Source organism: Excalfactoria chinensis, chromosome 5 (assembly GCF_039878825.1).
Source record: "Excalfactoria chinensis isolate bCotChi1 chromosome 5, bCotChi1.hap2, whole genome shotgun sequence".
Classification (NCBI taxonomy): Eukaryota; Metazoa; Chordata; class Aves; order Galliformes; family Phasianidae; genus Excalfactoria; species Excalfactoria chinensis.
The window spans coordinates 15,124,349-15,149,577 of NC_092829.1; the positions used below are offsets into that span (position 1 = coordinate 15,124,349).

General features: G+C 36.2%; 1 protein-coding gene across 2 annotated transcripts in view; it reads left to right on the forward strand.

Moving 5' to 3' along the window:
• TTC7B (tetratricopeptide repeat domain 7B) overlaps positions 1-25,229 on the forward strand; it is a 114,776-nt gene that overhangs the window by 71,064 nt on the left and 18,483 nt on the right. For both annotated transcript variants that reach the window (XM_072338611.1, XM_072338612.1), the window contains 3 exons: positions 1,805-1,902; positions 12,982-13,122; positions 18,400-18,602. In XM_072338611.1, coding sequence (XP_072194712.1) covers positions 1,805-1,902; positions 12,982-13,122; positions 18,400-18,602 — 442 coding nt within the window. The remainder of the gene's footprint in view (positions 1-1,804; positions 1,903-12,981; positions 13,123-18,399; positions 18,603-25,229) is intronic.

Below are 25,229 nucleotides of genomic sequence, written 5' to 3' on the forward strand. Positions count from 1 at the left end.
GAGATAAGAACTCACTTTTCTGTTAAGCTGATCGATTGCAAGTATTTCTTCTTGCGGTTAATTATATTTTGTGGTGTAAACTTGGGTTCACGGTCCTCAACAATCTTCTACTACTAAAAATACATCTTGAACAGCTAGATATAGCACAGCGTACATGCCAACTGCAGCGTTTTGTCTTGTCTCTGTTCTTTACTTGTCTTTATTCAGCATATGCACCTTTCTCTCATTAAATAGTTTAATAAGATGTACAAAATCATTTTGTGATATGAGACTTGGAATGTGTATGAAATAAAGGTTACATCAGCCATATGCTCCTTGAATAGTTGAATTATTTTCCAGTACTTAGTTTGCCTTCAGAAAACAGAACAAACTACAGTGTCAGTAAAGTGCTTAGAAGATATTTATATTAAGCTTCACTTTCCTTGTCAGCAACATTTAGCATGTCATTGCTTGTAGACTGAGGAAGTAATTAATACAGAAGATATGCAACTACTGGTGTAACAACTAAAGCTGATAGTATGTATCCTAGAAAGTCCCCTTCTGTTTCCTGTAGATTTCTATCATGGCATCATTCTGTAAGGAAATTGGTCTTGCAGTAATCTTAGTATAGTGCAAAGTTCTATTTATATCGTTTTAATAACAGCTGTACAAAGAAAGGCAGTTGTCACATTGTTTTTTGAAGCATGCAACTATTAAGAGTTGCTGGAAGGTTTCTTGCCTTTTGGTTCAAATTTTGATTAAAAAATTAGGGCAACTGTAAAGATACATTAAATTCCAGTCTGACAATTTAGATTAAGGTCTCTTAGGCTTTACTTTAAGATGGGAGTTTAGTATAGGGTTTTTTTTTTCTGTTTTGTGGGGTGTAAGAATCAGATAAAACTTTGCTAATTTGATCTGACAACCCAACTGTTTTAAAGTTCATTGTTTTTAAGTTTGTGGATTGCTTCTAAAAAACAAAAGTCACTTGTTAAAAGTCTTAGTTGACAGGAAGTAGTACTAACTTTGGGTCCTAAAAACAGAATAACAACATTAGCCATTATTACTCCAGTCTTTAATTGCAGTTCTGGGACCAATCAGTTTTCCAGCAAGTCTGTCAGCAAGAAGCCTGAGGGGCAGATAGTGAGTTTCAGCTGAGTGCATTTGTCCACAGGAGCTAACAGGGAAATCCTGTGGAAAGTGCTTAGGCACCTGATCTATTGTTAAGTGTTCAAAACATTCCAGCTCCACAATTAGAATCCAGCTCACCATTAGATAGGTAACACACACATTCAAAAGCAAAACAAGACGCAAAATCACACTACTCAAATCTCTAGAGATAAAAGTGCTGCCTTTTTATACAAAATGCAGTTATAATGTTTTTATAACACCTTTACCCAAAATTAGATATCCTGAGTTCAGTGTTTCTCTTCAGTATGGGATAAGTGTATATCTTCAAACTCACATTTGTAGTCTTGGGCTGCTGAAACAGCAGTATCTTATCTTACAGAATAGCTTAAGGCATAATAAAGCCTTTCCTAAAGCTGCTAGTTATAAATCAAGTTAAGTCTGTATTTGCTTCTTGGTTGTACTAATTATGACAACAGAGATGCTGAAGCAAATATGGATTCAGTTTTGCTCAGCTTAATTCTGTCCTTGTGCATCTGGCTTAATGTACTGTGAGTGGTTAGTGATGCTTGGTACTAAATTTGATCATAGCAAGAACCTTTATAGCAAGAACCCTTGTGGGAGGAGGGCAGCTTGCAACTTGTATCTCAGTATATAATTTTATATTTTAATAGCTCACAGTTTTTATACTTCATTACAGTGATTCTGGACGTGGGAGCAGCCTGTTAGACAGAGCTATTGCCGATAGACGACAGCTTAATACAATTACATTACCAGATTTCAGTGATCCTGAAACAGGTAAGAGCTGCATTTGAGCAATAGGCTGAATAAAATGGACTTCCCATAACTAGACTTTTTGATTAGTTGTTTGATTTGTAAAATGATATCATGTATTGTGAGAATGTTTTCGTTGTTGTGTAAGTCAAAAAAAAACATTTTGCAATACAGACTTTTTCTTTATTTATGAAGTACTTTTATAGTTTGTTCACTGTAAATTAAAATTTCTGTGGTCTGGATCTTGCTGAACTCGGTGGTATATTTTTTTGTGTAAAAGTTGAAAATGAATGTGCTTTATTAGCCTATTTTCCAAAGTCCTGTTCTGTCTGTTAAGTATTTTTCACATATTTTCTTCTTTAAGAAAGCATATCACAGAAATTTAAGGAAACTAAATCTTGAGAAAATAGAATATGTGACTAATGGAATTTGTTAAGATCTCCAATATGTGTATTAAAATAGTGTTGCATAGGTGGATTACTTTAGCCGTAGCTTTAAAGGTATATATATTTATTATAAATCATATGTACTGCAAAATTGTACTTCACAATTGCACTGCATAAAATGTATGATTGTTGCATAGCAGTAAATATTAACAATATATATATAACAATATATAAGTTATACATTTTATTAATATATTACATTTTTACAAGGCAAATCAATATGCCTCATAAAGTCATTTAAATAAAAACAGATGAGCCATGCATCCTGTGAAAAAACACAGAAGTAATTAATGTGATGATACGCAATGCAAAAACATTTAGAGTATATTATCTGCATTCTAAACATCTTTTTCTGCACCCCCTCTCTTTTTTGGGTTTTATCTCCAAACTTTCTTACCTTTCTTGGCATCCTTCAGATATCAATTTCTGTTTAATCGTACTTCAATACAAACAGCTTATGAGGAAGTCTGTCAACCCGACACATAAACTACGATGCACTGAAATGTATTGTATATCTTTGCTTAATATTGGAATTTTGCAGTAGAGAAAAATCCACTTGAAATATTTTATATCTGATAGTTGAAGTTGGAGCTAATGTTCACTAGAAGAAAGAGTTCTGTGTTTGCTGTAATGGCAAGCAGTCTCAATTATAAAGATCAAATCACCCGGTTTAAAGGAACTGTAATATCACGTGTTCTGAAGCATGGCACAGTTCATCCTCTTTGCTCCTACAGTAGAATTTTTTTGTGTTCTTGTAATTACAGTGTAAAAGACAACAGCATGAAATCTGGTGGTGGTCATTCTGTGTTCTAGTCTAGCTCACTGTTTTGTTTGAAGGAGCTAACTGGACTTTGAGGGTTCCATGTATGTATTTAAAGGTTTCAGACAGATAATTTATTCTGTGCCTTCCAAAAAACGGGGATTGATTTTTTTATTTTATTTTATTTTTTTTGTATGTTTTTCATGGGGACACAGAATTGCTCACTCTTCAGGGTGTCCTATTTCATATATACGGCACTGCAGAGCATAAGTAGTTGGTGACTTTTATAAACTTCATATTCTTCAGAGCTTTTAAGTATAGATTAACATTCATCCAAAACTGTGAGCTTCTCAAGAACTTTCCTTAGATTTTTCCTGAAGATCCAGTTTGCCATTGGGTCCTGAATCTTAACTGTGATGTTAGAGTTTATCTCTACTGTCAAAGAGGACAAGATTGGAAATTAAAAATGGGGTCCCTTTTTGTTTTTTCTTATAAAAGGTAATTACGATGGGTAGGCCAGGGAGAGTCTTTTAATGTTTTTTATTATTATTATTATTCTGTTTGTTTTGGTTTTGAGCTTTTAATTTTAGCAGAAGCCACTTCGTTACAGTGCACATACTCAAGCTCTGGTAAGGACTGGGGCTTTGTGTCTGCACAGTGGTGTCAATGTAAAAACTTCATGTCAGAGCTTTTCAAAAATCCCTTATCCAGGTGAACATATAAAAATATTACAGTAATTATGTTATGGTATGAAAATAATTCAAGTTTACCATAATGTTTGAGTGAGAAAACACAAGGTGAAAGAAACATCGTGCAAAAAAAAAAGACCCCAAAACATCAGGTAGTAGATATGATTGATGACCCAGATGTTAGATGTTTATCAGTTGAATGAGTCTTTCCAGTCTTTGGAAATGCAAAACTAAATTGGCATTTGCAGGGTATACAGAAAAGCTGCTGGGGACAGAACTCTTTGCTTCATTTCATGCAATACAATGCTACCATTGCATTTTATGTATGTATTTACACATGAAAATGTGAAAACCTTCCCTTTCCCTATTTTGATTGCCATCAGAGAAAATGGTGATCTCCTTTCCTGTCTAGTCACTACTTGACCAATCTGAGTGTCATGAAATGAGACCTAAAATTCAAATGTGAAGTCTTTCATACTTGCAACTTTTTTTTTATTTCTTTTTTTGTTTGTTTTTAAGAAAAAAAGCATTTTAAAATTCTGGTAGTAGTAAGGGGTGTAAAACATTTTCTTTTAAGGTATGTTAATTTAGCAAAAGTTGAAATTTTAACAGAAAGTTCTCGAAAAAAACAGTGTTTTATATAAAGCTTTTGCCCATCTGATAAAATGGGTGAATAATTGATAAATGGTTAAATGATTCAGGCTTACATTTTTGTAATCTTTGAAGTACAATAAGCATGGATTCTGTACTTCTTACAAGGCTAAGCTGTTAATTCATTGGCCCAATCAAGAAATGAGCTGATTTGCCATGAGTGGCATATACAAGTTTGTACATATTAAGCAAATAAATATGGGAGGGGGGGGAGGGGGTGAATAAAAGATTTTATGAATCACTCATTGAAGTGAAATCTCAGAGAGGAGAAGACATTTCCTTTTTAAAGGTAGATAAGCGTGTGCAAATCACTTGAGGTTTGACAGTTGACTATTTCGGTTAAAGTAAGTTGCCCTCAATCTTTTAAAAATCAAATTATTCAATCTATTGTTGAACAACAGCCTATAGTTGTTAGAGTTCACCTGGTTTGCCATAGAAAGTAACAGTGGGATTTGTTCTTTGTTTCCTCTTTGGTATATTTTACAAACTCTTACATTATTACATAGGGGAAAAAAATTCAAAACTAGCTTCCCACAGTAGAGGAGTACATTGTTGAATGCAGAGTTAGTTTGTTGTTGTTGTTGCTTTCAGGAAAAGTACAATTTATCTCATGCAGAATCCATTTCCATCTTACTGAATGGAAAAATAAGTGTTTTGCATTCTTTGACGCCCATTAATGAGTCCATTAAACCCTGTTCTTGGATCTATTTCTCTCCCACCCCTCACCCCCCACCCTTATCATTCTCTTTCTTTCACTTTTTAGCCTCTGATACTACCTCATCTTCTCTCTCAAGAACAGAGTCTCCTCTCCAAGTGTTTGTGTCTTCTCATCTTCCTCATCCTAAATCAGATACCTTTGTCTGGCCCCATGCAGCCTCTCCATGCTGTGACCAAGTTCCTGAGCCCTGTTCACCTTCTCGCTGTAAATTGGTTTTCTCTTCCTGATGGATGTGTTTGTGCTGTATTTTTCTGATAATCTTCATAACTGATAAACAGTGTTTAAAATAATTTAAGCTTCAACAGAGTGCGAGTAAAATCTGGCCTTCTAGATGCACGTCATTTAATGCTGAACTGATTTTAAGAGTTTGTCACGTATAGACTGTTTTATTGGTCCGCAAAGATGAAAAGCTACAGACCAATTTAATGTTCTTTTCTCTTGACGGCTACAGAAAATGGTAGGTGTTTCAAAGAAGAGGCTTTTGGACGTTACTGCATTGGATGATATAGCTGTAACTATTTTCATTGCTGGCATCTTGTGTCCAACAAGTATGTTTGTTCCAAAGGATTTCCGTGTTAGTGCTTAATGATGCTTAGATCCTTGATGGTAAAGCCTTTAGCTAATTGCTTGCAAACTTTCCCTGAAACTTCATATGAAAGAAAAAAAATGCATTGAATACCAGCATATATTTTCATAGTGCAGGTTGGGTGTATTGAAACGATTTAGAAGTAGTGGAGTAGTGAAAACCAGTATTTTGCCCTCCCAAATCAAAAGCTCTTCTTTTCACTAAGTGATGTAAGGTTAAACATGCTGTAAAATCAATTCACATGTTTAAATACAAACTCTGGAGTCATACTGCCAGAGCATAATTCAGGTGGCAGAGTAAAATTAAGTTAGTTTCCCAAGTATTTAGTTTTAATTGGTTATTATTTTATTTAAAAATTGTCCTTCATTCATTGATTTATGCAGTTACTAATCCAGTCTTAGGAAGTTCACTTTCAATACCAGCTCATAACTTGTATTATGTCGAAGATATTAATTCCTAACGAAATCTAGGGAGTAAATCTTGCACTCACTGAAGTAGCTGACTTATGACTGGAATTTTGACAGCATTACCTTAGAGATAAGCCTGTGGCTGGAAATTCAGGAGTGCACTTCCTTTAGACTTCAGGAAATGTGTCCTAGAAAAGTTTAAGTCTGACTCTTCTTGAAGCATTTGAATAGCTGATTAATTTCTATCACACCTTTGAGTGCTGTTGAGTTGGACTGGCTCAGGCCTACTCTAGAAATAGTGACAGCATTAAATGGCATGTTCTTTGCAGTGCTACAAGAGAATAAACATTACTCAAGAATGGAGGCAAATGGAATGAATGTAGAAGTTTATGCACATATACCATTATGGAGAGACCAAGTTTTCCATTTTAGATTAAAGCTACTGTGTCCTCAGGGAAAGGAGCTTCCAACATACATGAAAAATAGCGGAACCATGAAAAAACAGATATTGGAGTCCTTTGTATAGTGTAAATAATATATGAAAGTCAAAGTTCTCTATCTTTGAATAAGTAAAAGTTTAGAACATTGCCAAGATTTTCATAGCTTTCTACAATAGTTAACAGGACTGAAAATCCCATGTTCTCTTAGTTCTTTTTTTTTCTTCCCTCCTGGTGGAGGAGGAAATAAATGCTTTATATTAACTTGGCTTCCAATTTCTTGTTCGCTTGAACAGGAATGTGGTTTTAGAGGTGTAGCAAAGTTCTATGAAAATATTTATGGTAAATAATAATATCCTTATTTATTTATTTAGTCATTTGGAACCCTGTAAACCTGATTTACAGTTTGAAGATTATCGGAAATCCTCTGGCTTTCTTGGAGTTCCTGGTTTTTGCCCATTTATTGTCTTATTTATTTCCTTTTTAGCTTGGATTTTAATTTGTGGTTTGATCTATTCAAAGGCAATCCATCAGATGCTTACTTTCATGGGTTTTACTCCCTTTTTTCAGTTTGTAAGTAGTATTCACTCTGAAGTTCCATTAATTTCTTAAGGACTTAAATCACCTTTTCCTTCACCACGAAACGTACATGTTTTGTCCATCAGTAATAGAAGTTAATAGTGTGTAAGGCAAGGCTGATGCACTTTGCTCATTCAGTCACCCTAAGGGCTGTAAACTTACAAGATCTGAATGCACTCAACTAACATTTGCATTTAATAATTGAAGAGGCAGTATTCATTTCTAGAGGACTGCAAATGAAGATATTTTAGGAGGGTCTTGTACAACATAGTGGCCAGCTGAAAGTATATTGTACTACAGGAGATTTTTTTGCCACAGCTGTTTCTAAGGAGAATGTTGATCTAAAAGGCAGCACTGCAGCTTTTGTCATGAGTCATAATAAACTATAACTTTCTCTTTTACAAGTTATGCTTGTAGAATAAATCTCTTAACTGTATGCTCAAAAATAGTGAAATGATACAAACAAGCCAAAATAGGAAAAAACAAGAGTATAGATCAATAAAAATAATTGCTGCTTTAACCTGGGTGCAAAACCAGTAGTCTTTCCTTCTAACCAGTTATATTATAAAGCTGTACATTTGGCTTTGGATAGTAAATTTTGAATTTGTTTCCCTTAAAGAAAGATAAGAAGAGCTGTAAAACAGCATGTTTGACAGTGGCGAAGCATGAGAAGTGTTTTTCAGAGAGCTGGAAGGATGATCTGTAAATGATGTTGTCCATACATCCTTACCTCCATATGCATACAGCATAACTCCATGTACAACCATATTGAAAGTTCAACTAGATCAGTAATTTTTTATTTTGGAAGGTATCTCAGACACACAATTAATTTGATAGAAAAAGAAATGTTGACTAAACCTGCCAATTTGTTATATCAAATGAATCATTTCAGTGTTGTTTTCGTCCTGCAGAAGATGCTGCCTCTTTCTATCATTTTTGCTTTGTTTAGCACAGTTCTCACTATGCCTCACCACTAATGTTCCTACTGGCAGCTTTGCGTGAATATGAATGTGACAGTCACATGGCTTTTTTTCCTCCTCATTCCTGCATGAGTGTTGCTTTTGAAGCATTTTTCCTATATAATATAAAGGAATATGTATTTATATATATAGATTACATAAAATATATGTATATATTTATAAATGCTGAAACATTGATTGAAAACATGATAAATGTAAAACTGTTTTGCAATGTGCTTTTGTGGTATAAAAAAATCCTTTTTTGCTATACTTGTCACTTGTTATGAATCTGTTTCATGAAAGATGACATCCACATTTCTTTCTTTTACTTAGATGGCACATTTAATGGAAATTGATGTAGTGACTCTCCAAGTGCTGATTGAGTCTATATCTTAGTTCATATTCATACCTTGGTCTGGGGGAATGACCAAGGAAAGAATGGAAGAAGTCAGGACACACTTTATGTCTGCATTGTGTGACTTATAGTTGATATTTAAAAGATCAGTTTTATGCAGACTTTCCTATATTTAGCTTGAGAAAAGTCTGAAGAGAAGTAAATTGAGCACTTTGTTGTTCACAAGAATTGAACTGTAGGTATATCTTGGAAAACAAAGGGTTCCATATGAGACTGCTTTTCTTCTTCATTAAATTTTGTTTGTCCAAGTCTGTTGGCAGGTCTTCTATTTATGTTATTGAATTGAGACATTCAGATAATCATAGGTTGCTGCACATATTATGCTAGTGTGGTGAGCAGAAATTCTGTGAATTCTGGCTAATTGTTACAGGAAGCCTTTTGGTTTAAGAAACACTTTGTTAAACAAATGAAGACATTCTGTCCCATTTTGCAATGTGCAATGCAATTGTTATTCCCTATGTCGGTCAGTAAATGATTTAAATGGTGCATGCTAGATTTTGCTAAGACAATCCCTGCTTCACCGTTTTCCCATTTAGTGTAAGTAAGCCTTAGGGCTTGAAAGTGAGTAGATGGGATCAATTTTGGTGCTATAATTCCTTTATTCTTAAGTGTCGTGCTGTAATAGCAGGTTTAGAAGATCTCCAGGAGAATGTTTCTTTGCTTCTGAGATATGGTGAACTTTTAAACGAGAAATTCCTATTGTTCTATTGAGCATTGATACAGCTAAGTGAGTTATAGCTATTGTAGTGAAGATACGTTTGAAAACATGAACCCAGATAAGAATAATACAGATAAAGCTGGGAAGGGAGAAAACATGACAAAACCATCAGGCAGCCAAAGGAGTTACCTGTGTATTGAGGCCTCAAGCAAACTTGAAGCTTTACTTTTTACCCTCACAAGCCTCTATGTATCTTCATCACTTATAACTGAGATTAATGTAAATGATTCAATTGATGTGATTATAAAGATCACAGTTTGAGGACCCTGGGTTTAGAACAGGGAAGCTATTTCTTAAATAAGGGCTGATTTATTCACTGTCTTTTAACACGCAGAGCTAGAAATAAGTCAGATGATGCCTAATTTTGGCAAGCTAAAGATGCATTCAGGAGTTAGAGCTATCAGTATGAGTGCAATGTACCTGACAGATACTTAATTGGATACTGTGAAAAGACTGTGGTTATTTTATTTTTGTTTTAATAAAGTGTATTTTTAAATGCATATTTTAAATTTTTGTAAATTTTTAAATTTCATTTAATAAAAGAAATAAAGATGCATAATAGCAATAAAAGGTGCAGTGACTGTACTGATTAGATATACAAGGCTGTTCTGGAAGTCAGCCATCCTCATTTTGGAGACCGTATAGCCATGTGCCTGATGACTTTTAGCAGCTACTGCAAGGAGGATTTTTAATGAAACAATGGTGTTTTTGTGCTGTTCAACATATTTACTTTTTTGAGGCATTTAAATAAGACTAAAGGATGGTGGATTTCAGAGGCTGGAGTTTCCAAATACCTCTGTAGGATGTTACATCATTTCTTTGTATTCTGCTTAAAATATGATTTTCAAACTTAAAATATATCTCTTATTTAGGGTGTTGTTTATAGCTGACTTAAATTTAGGTGGTCATGCTGAATAATCTGCAGTCTGAGTTTCTAAAACAGTGAAGTTGCTTGGCACATGTTGAATTTTAGATTATTAATGTTCATTTTTATATAAGCTGTATTAATTTAGTGAAAGCTGGGATGTGTTTTTTTTTTTTGACCTCATTGCAGCCTTTCAATACCTGAAGGGAACTTACTCCCAGGAGGGGAGCAAACTCTTCGAAAGGGCTGATAATAGCAGGACTAGGGGAAATGGTTTTAAGTTAAAAGAGGGAAGATTTAGGTTGGATGTTAGGGGGAAGTTCTTTACTAGGAGAGTGGTTAGGTCCTGGAACAGGCTGCCCAGGGAGGTTGTGGATGCCCCGTCCTTGGGGGTGTTCAAGACCAGGTTGGACAGGGCTCTGGGCAACCTGATCTAGTAAAGGCATATGTTTGGTGGCCCGGCTAGGCAGGGGGGTTGGAACTACATGATCCTTGAGGTCCCTTCCAACCTGGGTCATTCTGTGATTCTGTGATTCATTCTGTGAGGTAAATATTTTTAGTGGGTTGACTGAGACTCTTGAAGCCTAATACTGGGACCTTAAAGCCCACCTACTTCCATCCCTCTTCCATATGATCAGGGCTGCCCCCCCACCAGGTTAGCCTGCTCAGGGCTTCATCCAACCCGGCTTTGATGCCTCCAGGGGTGGGGTGTCCAGAGCTTCTCTGGGCAGGCTGTAACCCCTTGTCCTAACAAACCACTTTAATAATAACACTTAATGAAATAAATCTTATAGAAATACATACACATTTTTTTTTAATTAAGAGACATTTTTATTCTGCCATGAAGTCCAGTTAAATACTATAGAAAACACTTGGTATCCACCCCATTTTAACTCCAGCGTAGGTGGTGATACTTCCCTAGCACTACTTCTCATAGAAATTTTATCACACTGCAGTTCTTTTTATATAGAAATTGATATTCAGCAAGTTATAATAATGTAATGCCATATATATTTTGTGTTTAAATACATACTGCATACCTAAAATCTAGCAGCACTTGTGGTCTGATTAGAAGTCAAAGTCTCTGCTTTAGATTACATAAAATACAGGTTTTTTTAATAATAAATTGAATGCCTGCTTTTCAGAAGGCAGGGATTATAAGATGGTGTCCTTCTACCAGCGTAGAAATCACACGTGGTTTTTTTGTTTGTTTGTCTTTAAAGAAAAAAAAAAAGAAAGAAAACTGCTGAATTGCTGAAGAGACTCCTTTGCTATGAGTTGCACTGGAGGTGTAACAAGGGGCCAGGCTGTAGGTGGTGTGTATTACAGACACAGAGGGGAGATTTCTTATGGTACCTTTGGCTGATGTTTCTTTTCAGATACGCTCCACGTGCTTCTTGCTTAGACTTCCATTTTGCCTTTCTTTGCAAGCCTTAAAGATAAGTTATACAGAAACCTCAGTGAATGTTCAGGGATGCAGACTGGAGTGTGAGTTCTCTCATTAACCAGCAGAGGAAAGCAAACTCCACAGCCAGATGCTCTTTCAGGTCTCTGGCCATTCCCTGTTCAAATAGCATAAGAAATACTGATGATGTCCTGTGCTGTTTTTCTGTTGTTTCTGTCAGTTCAGGGAAACATGATGTGTGCTTTCAAGCAAAATTTCCCTTCCAACTAATCTGCATACTAGAAACTCCTTCTTTTCTAATCTGCTGATATATCTTGTTGCACGTAAGAATGCATGTTTCATGTGAGGACCTCCTTCTCATTGCAATTCTCAGAAAACCTGTGATATGAAAAGCAGAGTTTTTATTTATTGCTTAACTGTTAGTGCTGTGCTTGTGGGAGATGTGCCTTCAGCCATGTGGGATTCAGGACTTTTATTGAGTTACCTGCCATTGTTTACCACTACAGATATGTGACTGGTCTCAGTAGACATCTTACCTGATTCACTATGGAATATTTTACTTCCATTATTAATCAGGGCCTGGTCAATCTGAGATTTTGTAAATTGTAATTATAAAACAACAGGAGGTGCATTGAAGTTTAGATGACAAAGAATATAGCTTAAAGTATCTATGGTCTTGATTAAAAAAAAATAAAAATACCATTTTTATATCAAAACTCAGAATACAGTCAAATAACTGGATACACAAAGCACCATTGTCATTAGCTATTTTCTTGTCCTAGGAGATTTTTCACTTCTAGGACTTGGAAAAGGGTAGTATTTGGCAGTGATGTTCTAATCTCACTTGTAAATACTTTGTATTAAGGTAATTACCCAAAGCAGCTTCTGGGATGTTCTTCCTACAAGGAATTTTTTACCAGAAGGCGTTCTAATTCAGTCTTCCTGAATAGCTAAGGTTTACATTCAGAGCACTTTAATTGTATATTTGTGCTGGGGTTTGTTGTGATCATCTTGTATATTTTAACTCTTTTTTTAAAATGCTATTATTAGTCTTAATATAGTCATCTAATTGCACTCAATGGAAAGACATAGCAATTACTAACATCAAAGTGCATGGAGCTAACTGAAGATTACAGTGTTACCATCACAAACCTTTTTTTGGATGGTAGGTTGTGATAAAAGAGACAACGAGTTTAACAGAGAATATCCAGAGCAGCAACACCAATGTGTGTCATGTTGAGTGTGTTTTTAGCATAGAATCTTATGGAACAGTATAGAAGCTTTTGTAACAGGGAAAATTAATCTGCCATTTTGAAAAAAAAATCTCCACAATGACACATGTAAATTGTACATAAAGGAGTTTGGGGAAAAAAACAGTTATGAAAAGGCTTATGATTGAATGTTTTGTGCTGTGTGTTTGATTTTTATTCTTCTTCTGATTTGTAATTTTCAAAAATTACTTGTACAGGTTCGATCCACGCGACTTCAATAGCAGCTTCCAGAGTGGAGCAAGCACTGTCTGAAGTTGCTTCATCTCTGCAAAGTAGTGCCCCTAAACAGGGTCCCCTGCATCCTTGGATGACTCTAGCTCAAATATGGCTTCATGCAGGTACCATGAAAGAAAAATATTTCTTGTTCTTTCCCATCCCATTTATTGCTAACTCTGTACATGACAGGGAAAAAACGATAGCAGCCTTTTACTATAAAGCAACTTGTCCACTGCAGCTGTGGCGATGAGCTGTTTAGCTCTTCTTTCTGGTTTCATTGATGTGAAAGATCCAGTATTGTTTGTCTGGATGTGGGGTGATCTCCAGTGGGTTTGTTACTGTTACACTGCTTCCTGCCTCAGGCTACAGGGTAAGTCCATATCACAAGTGACTGCTGTATGAAATTTTAATCAGATAATGATGAGGCAGTGTATTTTTACACTGTTACAGATGTCTCCTGTGCATTGGGTTTCATTGATACTTGCAGCAGAAAGATGTTATTTAGAAATCAATCAGCAGTTGTTCTTTTCACTTAATTCTGCTCTCAGACTTGAGCAGTTTTCAGTGACAGAACTATTTTATCATTATATTCACCATATATTCTATAGACATAATACATTTCCTATCATGTTTACTGTAAATGGTAACCATGTGTTAAAACACTCTAAGATATATTTCATCTTGTAAGTGTGTGGCTAAGTTTTCTTTAGGGAAGAATTGCATGTTGTAAGTGCTAGAGTTCAAATCGTTTGGGAATTACTTTTAGTAAGAGATATTCATGTTTACATTCTACATACAGTACTGCATTTCTTGCCATTTTAATTTACATGTTTTGCATTAACTGTTCTTTTATGTGAAGGTCATTACAGAACAGTGGCTCACAGTTATTAATTACTATTTCAGGGCAAAAAAAAACACCACATGCCAACAGGAGATTGGAGAGAACAATGATAGTGATTGATAACTGACCTCATTTGGGGGAGGGAATGTTCCTCCAAGGCCACTCAGATTAAAAACAGAACAAGGCTCACCAAAGCATTCTGTAGTCACCTGCCTTGCAGCGTGGCCTTACTGATTGTAAATATTTATAAACCATCACAGATCGCCATCTACAGTAACTTAACATCTGCAGTGCTGTAATTCCTCATCTTTCTGTGGCAGTTTATTCAGTCCAAACAAGTGACTGCTGCTGTTTCTCCCACAAAGGAGGGGTCGGGATGCTCTTTGCTGATTTTTTTGTAGTCCACAGCTTTCCTCTCTTAAAAATTCTTATCCGTGTGAGCATGGTTTGTAGGGCATGGTCTCATCCCCGCAGGAGGAAGCGTAGGTGAGAAGTGGGAGTAAAGTGTTGAGCAAAGCAAAATAAATACTAAAGATCCAAAGGAAAGATGCAGCAAAGTGTAAAGAGCGCCCTAACTCCTTGTCTATAGAGGTCAATGAGAGGAAAAAGCAAACAAGCAAAAATCAATCAAGGCAGTTGCTTTCAGTCTTCAGAGAAGGTTCTTTCCTGTAGAAACATTCATTCAGAATAAAGTTTAATCCAAGAAGCACAATACGAAGCAGATAAAAGTTATCTTCATCTGTATAAATGGGATATTTTCACAGAAAGCAGCCATAATGATACTTAACACCTAACCTGCAACACATGTTCTTTAAAAAAAAATGAAGGCTTACCATTGGGAAACTTTTTGGAAATCATGCCATGTTCAACTGTTTGACTCCCTGCATAGATATATATTGTTTTACCACTTAATGGGGAAAAAGAAATCTTCAATGGGCTTTCATTTTTTTTTTAAAAAAGAGAAAGGGCTTGAGCTGGGGATGTGCTTGGGCGCGTTCTGTGAGTGGAGAGTGCAGATGCTGAGAAGTGGACCTCAGCCTTGGCATCTGCTTTCTCACCAAACTGCTTCTCCTCTCTGAAGTTTTCCTATGGAGTCATCTGGCACTGTCAGTTTTCTGCATCTTGGATCTTGGATTCTGTGAGTAGCAGGTGTGACAAGTTGTTTTGGAGATATGTATTCACCTGAACTATTACGTATAGTGGGGAAGGAGAGAAAATACTTTTTGTACCGATATAAACTGTCATTCCAGATGTCATGAGTATAAATGAATGTGGCATTCAGTCTGAAGGAGTTGATTTTGCAGACAGTAACTGGCTTTAGATTTCTCATCCTGTGTTTACAAATGAACCCATTCAGTCCTTCATCTCTGGGCAGACAATGTAAAAGCAGAAGCTGAGACTAATTTTAAATATGAAAACAAAAGTTTTTCAATTAGTACATTCTTCGGTGTAATGGTATTAGAAACAGATCTGACCCTAAATGACCAGTGGCTGTGACGGTTGCTTGACAAATGCATCAAGACTGAACTCGGCAATGCTATGGAGCTTGTCTGAAAAGTAGGTTGTTTTGCTGGTAAAATAGAAGCATAGTGCTTGAGGGGCTTGAGCTGGGGGATTGCTTGGGGGCATTCTGTGAGTGGAGAGTGCAGATGCTGAGAAGTGGACCTCAGCCTTGGCATCTGCTTTCTCATCAAACTGCTTCTCTCTGAAGTTTTCCTATGGAGTCATCTGGCGCTGTCAGTTTTCTGCAGCTAATTTATTTTAAATTACCATGTTGTTCTTTAAGTTTTTTCTCAGTCTGAAGTAATTTCTATTTAAAATAAGCTGCTCTGTATTTTAAGGCATGTCCTTTGTCTTGTATACATCACATGAAATTATCTTGAAATAAACAGCTCCAGATACAGAAATTTCTCAAATTCAAATTAACTCTCAAGCTCAGCAGCTAGCCAGAACTTCCACATTCTATTCATTCTTCTGTAGTTTTCCAAATTTCCCTAGGATTTAGGACATTATACAGGGAAAGGCCACTGTATATTCCGACAGAATCATAGCAGTGTAACTTGAAGTACCTTTGTACAGAAGGGAATTATTTAAATAATCACATTTTAGGGAGGCTTGTTAATAATTGTCGAGTTACTGTGCTATAGCTAATGAGCAGTGCTGCGAAATCTATATTACAGTGCAGTATCTTTATAAGCAGTGTTGTAACCTGGCTAGTGTCAAAAGCTCGAGTTGTCTGTTAAATTAGCCAAACAATGGCATATTTTTCACTCTTCAATTGTTGTGGCAGGAGATAAAAATGACCTAAGCAGTTGATTAATTCCTGCATGTTATTTGCTGATTTTTCATAGTTTATACTCAGCATCTTTTACAGTCTGCTGCAGGAGGTTTCTGTGCATGCCTCGTGGTATGCTTCTGCTTGCTTCTCCCTCACCTTACAGCTGAAAGTATAAACCACGGATCTCATGAGTGCATTAAGCCTTCAGGGTAGTGTTGAATAAGTAGTTTGGGGGGGGGGGGGTTGTACTTCAATCAGTCACAACATATAAATCACATTTTTCCTAACTGCATTTTCATTGGCAGCTCGGGAGTGTTTATCTTAAAGTGTTTCAAGTCTGATACTGGAGGATAAACAATAAAACAAGGAGAGGCCAAGTGGGTAGCAATAAAATAATATAGTGCATTCTATTCCCACTAAAATCTTGTTCATTCTGTAGTAATATTGACATGTAGGTTTTGGAAAAGCACTTCAGAAACAAACCACTCAGAGCTTTAAACAATAATATATATAATTGTATATATTATATATTTATATATATATATATAAATAAATCAAAAACAAATAACAGCAATGAAATAACCTCACAGTAGAATTCACATTTTATTCTCAAATTGTGGCAACAACTTCATTTTTGGAAGCAACCAGTGGTTAGAAAAGTAAAATCCAAGGAAAAATGAATTTCTCCCAGCATTAGCTTTTGATTTCCAAATTGTAGACCTTCACTGTCTTGCAGGTTTGCTATTTCCCAGTTATATAGTGCCATCTCTGACTACATCTGGTTCTGTTTCTGGATCTGTGGCTTTATGTGCTAGTTATTCAGAGCAGTTGAAAGATTTTTCCATCAAAAAGAATTTTATTAACTTGCTTTAGAAAATATACTGCATTCATCCATATGTCCACATGGATATACTATTTATGCTAGGTAGAATGTGTTCTGTGAAAACACTGAGTCATCCAAGCAGCAAAAAAAGAATGCTTTTCTGGTAAAAATGGCTCTTCTTCCATCACCAAAATCAGGTCTCAAAGTAAAAAAACAATAATAACTCCAGCAACTCTACAGACGTCAGTGAGGAACTAGAAAATGAATGGGACTTTTAATCTAATACTGCAGTTCTGGTTCTTGTTAGTCATTGTTATAAATGGGTTATGATTTTAAATAGCTAACAAGTAGAAGTATGTATGCTGATATTAGCAAGAGATGAAATATAAACATCGCATGGAGGTGATACACTGTGCTGTACTGAAATTGACTGATTACGGATACCAGCTAGCAGTCTGTCTGATGCAGTAATCTCAGAAGGAAGCTCCTTCAAAGGCAGACCAACATCAACCCCAGCCAGAGGATTCAGCACAACTCAGAATCTGCTCCAGTGGTGTGAGGTCCTGATCTCAGGCGCCTCACCTGAGCCTTTAACCCAAGATGGGCGCCCTACACTGGGCAGTGAAAGAAGCACGTCCTGAACAGAGGGAGCTAGCCTCACTGTTCTGATGGATATTTTGATTTAATTCCGAATATCTAAGACTTCTTTTGTACAGTGTGATACAATAGAATACAGTCATACAATTTGAGGCTCAGTTTTTTGGGTCTGCACTAAGATGGAAGAAATGTATATTTTAACCTGGAAACAGTTTGATTCAGACAACCGTCAGGCTATCCAGTGGTTTCTTCAGGAGTGTTTTAAATTAAATACACCTTTTGTATCTAATGAGATATGAACAAAGTTCTGTCAGAGTGCTGAATAAGCATTTCACAGTTCTGCTACCTTATCTAGGAAACATTTCTCATCAAATACATTGTATTTCTTTAAAAAGATTTTTGCTCTGAAATAGGATACTGAACCAGACTTGACATATAATGATTGGTAATTGGAGCAATTGCTATTTCTTCTTTAATGGCTGATGTGGAATTCAGAAAAGCCTGTTATTAGTTCCATGCTCTTATGTTCTTTAAGGATCTCTGCAGCTTTGTGTGGGGCTTGCTGTTCTAATTGTACCAAAATACTGCAGTACTCATGTTTAAAAATAAAGTAAAAAAATCCCAGACTTCATTTAAAAATAACCACAAAGAGTTTTAAAAAGACCACAAAGGATTTTCTGGTGTTTAAAGCAGCCATTTAAAACAATTTATGCAATAGTTTCTCGTAAGCTGAAAAACTTCTTAAGCAAAATGACCTTTGCCTGTTATGAAACAAATTGCACAGACATGGCACTTGTTAACTCAGCTGGTCGTGGTATGATGATGCAGGAATCATTCATTAGTCCTCTTTCATTCCACAGCTGAAGTCTACATAGGAATTGGGAAGCCTGCTGAGGCCACTGCATGCACCCAGGAAGCAGCTAATCTCTTCCCGATGTCACACTATGTGCTTTACATGAGAGGTCAGGTGGCTGAACTTCGTGGAAATATTGATGAAGCCAAACGCTGGTATGAAGAGGCCTTATCTATTAGTCCTACTCATGTGAAAAGCATGCAGAGGCTGGTAAGTCTTGAGTTCCTGTTGGTAGATTCTTCTGTTGCCACTAGTGATGTTGGATTGGAAAACCTTAACAAACTTGATATGGCTACCACACAGCTTATATGAGTTTCAGATCTAATTAGAATCTATACTCTTATTATCAAAATATGTAGGTCACTCTGAAACTGATGCCTCCTGTTTATTTCCATGGAAAACACAGCCGATACAAACTGCGCAATGATGCTGCTTGGTTGAACAAATTCCCAGGTATAAAAAAATACTTTTCAACACAGTCACCAGCAATTAGCTTTGTATTCTTGCCAGCAATGGACAAGAGCCTTCATGCCACTGTCATAAAAATCTACACCAGCGGAGGGATCTTCTGTCACCACTTCTGGGATACACCACCCACTGCTTCACTATGCTCACATCCACTGTTCAATCTCCAGAAACATTCAGCTAGCATCAATGAATATCAATGGGTATCATTTTTCTGTGTGGAGGAATCCAGTGAAACCCCTTTCCTTCCTACGCACTCCCACGTCAGATACCATTTTGTCAGACTGCCCCTCTGCTGCCATTGATCACATGGCAATGAAATGTAATGGAATGTTGGTGGGAAAGTTGAGCCTCTACTGCTGTATCACCAACCTCTGGTGTACCACCAACCTCTGCTGTGCCACCTCTGGTGTTATGGGCTAACATAATAAAATATGAGGCATTACTTTTGGAGCATCCTCATAGTTTGAGAACTAATTTTTTCTGGCTTTTTGTTCTCTTCTCTGTGTGTTGAGCATGAAAAGGATCTGGAGGCAGTGAATATTTACATTCTAACAGACTGCAGGAAAATTATTTGCATCTAACTAATATCCATAGGATTATAGATATTTGGAGCCATTAAGAAATAAAAATGGACTGTGTCAGGAGAAGAGTTGGGTGCTGTGGTCTAGAGGAAAGACCTGTCATTCTAATTCTATCTAAAAGAGAACTTCACATTGATGCAATGTACACCTTTGTGCTGTGTGATTTCTTAGGTCTTTGAATTGCAGAGAATTGATCATGTTCCCCAAAAAAATATGTATCATTAATTACAAAGGTGATATCCCCAGTATGACTGCACATGTTTGTTTATGTAACTTTATACATACTCACACATTTATTCTTACTACAGTAGGACAATTTCTTTCCCTTTCATCCAGCAGAGCAGAATAGCTACAATCAGCATCTCTAGCTCAACATTTTTGTTGAGTGAGATACGCTGGTTTCTGCCTAGGCACTTATGAATTATTCACAGAAATTTCTCATGCATCCCCAAAGGGAACATTGGAGACAAAAGATCAGATAGGAAGACAGTGCAGATAAAGTTTTTTGTTTCACCTTTTCAGCATTTCAAGAGACATGAGCCTGCTGTCAAATTCTGAGAGGTTCATTTTTCTAAGGAAAGCAGAACGAACCTAAACCAGTCAGCCTAAACCAGCGTAGTTCAGTGAAAACGAGGGCTTTTGGTTCTCCTCTGAACCCACCTTGTAATAAATAGTCTGCAAACACTCAGTGCTCTATTAGCTGCCGTAGGAGACTTGAGAAATGAAAAATACTGTTGTATCAGACTGGAATATCTTCTTATTGTCTTTTAAGTTTTAGGCAAACACATGCAATCTGGAAGAAATCCATTCACTTAAATGGATTAAACTCTGTAAGCATTCTCGTAATTTAAAATCTTGCTTTTGCTATTTCTCTAGAGGTTTTCTGTATTAAGACGTTCTGAATATATGCTGAGAGATTTATGCTGCTTAGATACAAATACTGGAGATGTACACTTTTAAAAATATTAGCTCACATCGTTCAGTGTAGGAAGAAATTCAGGAATCCGCTTTGTTCTTATCTTTCAACAATACTAAAGTATTTTGAGGATGACATTTACACTGTTTACTGCTGCAATGCTTGTGTGCAGTATTACTGTCTCAGTGTACCACTTATCTCAGAGCTTAGCTTGTTTAACAAACTGTATTTATTTATTTATTTATTGTTTGACAAATACCAGTTGTAGGTCATAATAGCTTTATTTATAAAATACGATAAGAAGAAATGAGATGAGTGGATGATGCAGGAAGTTCTTATTTGTACCATACGCATCCAGGCCTTTCAAGTAACATACTTGAAATAGTTAAAACTTGAAAACGTTTTTTATGGTTTATTTTTCTTTCAATTACAATTTTAGAGTGATTGACATCTGATACTTGGTTCAACTTAAATTGAAAACTTTTTGACGTTAACATGATTCTTGTTTGAGATACTCTATAGTTGGCCAGAGGACAATGATAATTGCTTGTTGGGAATATACACAATTTCTCCTTTTGCAGTCTCCTTTTAATGGTATATGACTCTGGTTAAGGATTATAAATTAAACTGGGGATTATAAATAAAACTTACAAGCTTTACTGTTTTTCAGTGCAACTTTTTCGATTCTAACTAACTGTTTAGTACGTATTCCTGAACATAGTTTACTGAGAAAGCTTCATCATCAACTGATAGGAGGATGCTGTAGTTGATACAGTCTCACTTATGGAGAATAGCAGGGTTCCTACAGCACAGTATTCTGATTCTGGCTAGATGAATTCAGACATTGATCCTCTGCAGTGTGTGAGTTAAATGCTTTGTTGCTTGCTGGTTTCTCCATCCCTCCCAGTGAGCCTGAGAATGGAGCGATCTGAATCAGCACCTGAAACCTCAGAACTGATCAAAATTTGTCGATAAATGAAACCATATTCTGTTTTTTAACGGATATTTATTTACTTATTTACTTGTTTTGTCTCATGATCCACTTTGCTTTTTAGCTACTGTCTTTTATGTCCATTGATAGTATTTCTGAAATTTGCAAAGCTTTGAAGCTTGACTTAATTCAGGGAATTTCTTCTGGAGCTGCTGATCTAGAAGCTAGATAAAACATCTTGAATTGGTAAAAAGGGTAAGATCATCTTATAAATAAAAGAGATCACATTGCTTGTAAAAATAAAAGTGCCAGTGAATTGGAAACAAGTATCTAGGAGAAGAGAATAAGTGTTTTAGAATAAGAATTGAAGGAGTAAGGAAAACAGAAGGAATGAGCAATTGTGTGAAAACTGATGCAGTTAAGAGTGAGGGAAAGTGTTCACCAAGGAAACAGTAATAATAGAATGGAGTGTTTGGAAGGAGAGGTTAACTCTTGTTAGTATTTTGCCTTTTTAGTGGGGTCCAAAGTTGTGAGAATGTGATTCTTGTTTAGCTGTGTTATGTGCTCACTTAAACTTATTGGGAAATGGAATGGGTTGGATTATGTTATGTAAGGCATGATGTATTCTAACAGAAACCTGGCTGCAGGGGGCAGTGTGTTTGTGTTCATGCTTCTCTTTCAGTCCCTTCCAAAGTGTGCTTCTAGTTCAGTCAGTTGAATAACAGGAACTAGTTCTTTCAAAGGGAAATGTTGTTAAAATTTTCTTTGGTTGCTTGTACATGTAAATTATTCCTCAAACAGGTAATGTTTATATCCATATATTCATTAACTGCATTCTGTTATGTGGTTTTCATCTTGTTCTCAGATGCAATTTTTTTTTTTTTTACTATTTGTCATTAATTAAAATTTTCTCTAAGCCTGGGACGATGCCAGCTTGCTATTGGACTTAAACCTAACTCTTGCAGCATGTCAAGACTGAAACAGCAACACCGGTATCATTTAAGTGTCCTTCTCAGAGCGTGGCAGCAAGGCACTTGAAGAAAGGCAGCCTCCTTTCCTGTTTTTAAGGGTCCTAGAAGAAGCCCTCTGAAACAGCACAAAGTTGTGTTCCAGAGGTTTGAAGTACTTCAGTTTGTTTTCTGGGTTTCAAATAACTTCTTATGAAACCCACTGAAATTTAAAATGTGTTTAATGATGAAACTGAAAAATGATGTTTCACGCTTCAACTGAATGTCACATATACTTGGTTGTCACCTGCCTGATTTTGGCCAGAAATAATTTCTTTGAACAACTTTCTCTATTCTCCCTATCCTTTATCATCACCTCCAGATTTCTGCCTTACTGCTGCCTTCCTGCTTTTGTCACTGTTTTCCTCCCTTGTGGAAAAGGAATAAACAGGTTTTTATCTCCAGTAGTCAGAGTGCTGTTGTGGAAAGTAGCCCTTACTGATGACGTCTGAGAAGTCCTGATACAGGCCATCATTCAGTAGTGCCTGAAATGGCAATTAATATTTCGACTCATTGTCCAGGAAACAAATCTGTGTATTCACTCTTGGGCTGAAAAATTCTTAGCTAAATGCAGCTGTTACATGAAATCATTTTTTCTGGCACCTGTATATCATTTTAATCCCAGAATTTGTTTTCAATATTGACTAATTCATCATAGCACTTGCCAGCTAATCCTATTAGTGGCTTAGCTTGTAAGAGCAGAAAACTGAAACAGAAAGGGAGAAAATACTTATCCAAAATCACTCATGTAGAAATTAGTTTAAAAAAAAAAAAAAAACAAAAAAAAAAAAACAAAAAAACAAAAAAAAACAACTTATCTTAAAGATTATGCTCTTCACACTGTTAAAGTTCTCTGTAATTATACATGTCAGGTCTCTTTAAACATTCGTTATGCTAACTATATACACACTGCATCTCAATTACAAGTATGTTGTTATTATTGATTTCTACCTACATTGACATCTTGGGTTTCTTTTCAATCCAAAAATACTTTACCTGAAAGAAGCCAAGCAGTAGGTATGGATAACACATGCTTATGAGTTTGTGAAGGATGTTGTGCTGCCTGAAAGGAAAACTGCAGAAGTTGGTAGTAATGTGAACTCAGACCCCATCTGAAGGGATTGAGAGGGTTAAGAACAGAAAAACTGAATGCTTTTACCTGAAGTATTTTACTTTTCCTTTGAGGAAGTATTCTGTTCTGCTTTTATAAAAGGACTTTATTTGGGAAATGTTCACTGAAACGAATGATTTTCAGTGTAAGGCTACTGTTCTATAAAAATCACGGTTAGTCCACACGGACTTGTCTCAGGCACATTGTGCTGGGTCTTGTGGGTGGTTTGGGTTGTAACTGATCATGATAGAGCTAAATGCTAATGCCAGATCTTACTGCTCATTCATCTTCTTTTTAACTGCATCTTTATGCACATAGTGGTTGAAGAAGAATGAGACAAGATTCTGTGCTACAAACCTGCCTTCCAACGATTTTGAATACATTGTACTGTCTTAGCAGTGTAGAAGTGTGGTGCTGCTGGACCATATACAATGTTATCTGTTGGTTACCATTTTGTTAGAATTGCAGGCACCCTGTGATTCCATAAAATTGGCCTTTTTTTGTGGCAGATAGTGAGTTGATGGTGATACCTTTTTGTTGCTGACAGCCTGGTATTTTTATATGCTTGGTTTCACAGTTTTTCAGATATTTGAGCTTTAATGATGTGTGTTTGGGTTTGTTGATATCCAGTGTAATCTTTGCTCTTTCTCCTGTGCCTTTTGTTGGGTTGCAGATGGCACGTAAGAGGATGTAGATGAGAGAAAAGCAACAGTTATGGGAAAGTACCAACAAGTAAGACTAATACAATAGAATGAAAATGTCGGTAGTTGCCAGACCCACTAAATACAGCCAGGAGACCTTGTGTCTTTGAAGTGCTAATAGTTGCTTGTGATATTTGAGTTTATTTATGTTTAAACAAAGAAAGAATAAAGCAGAAATAAGTGAAGGTCTGGAAGAATTTGAAAAAGTACGCTACACCATATTCTATTACCCTCTATAGTCTCTAGCATCCCTTCTCATGGGTACTTGATGGCACCTATTTGCGTAGATCTCAGAACTGCTGTTTGTTTGTGGGTTTTTTTTCTGTGTAATTGCTTTTTGGTAGGAGAATTGCTTTGCAAAACACTTTGTAAATTAGGTCATCCCGCTGAAGTATGAGCTGGGCTAATTATGTTTATTTTGCTTCCCTGGTCATTTATGTACTTATTGAACATACTAAAGTATTACTTTATGGCTGGAGTTGAGAACTTGCACAGCAAGAAGCTGCCCGGCACCTGGTACATGTAACTCTCTTGCCTATAGTTTCTAAGGACTTCTGCTTGTAGTCAACAGCTGTCAAGTAATGACATAATTTCTTATCATTAATAAACACTTTAAAAGTTCTATTTTGGGAGCAATATAGAGGATCTGAAATGGGCTAAGGAGAGCAACTAACCTCTATTCTTAAAAGAGAATGACAAGAATTTTATTTTCTTTTTCTCAAGAAAGTTTCTGGTGCAGAACTCTGTAGGTAATTATTCATCAACTACAGGAAAGCATTCAAGGCATGAGTTCATGTTCATGTTATCTGGTTTTTGTCTTTTTTGTTTGTTTGTTTGTTTTTCTCAGCATTACTTTGCATACAGGTGAAATGGAATTAAATGCTGCCATCAACTGCAATCTGAGTGATAGGTGCAGCACTTCAGACAAGTGTTTGGGACTCAGCTCTTTAATCAAGTCTCTCATTATAATCTGTTATTGTGAAACTGCATGGGAGTTTGCTATAAATTTTGCTATAAATCTCTTGCAGGTCTCAGGTGCGTTGAAATGGACTGACAAAATCAAATTATGCTTTTTGCTTAATATCTATCTCTGAGAGCCTTGACTTGTTTTGGCATAAGCCA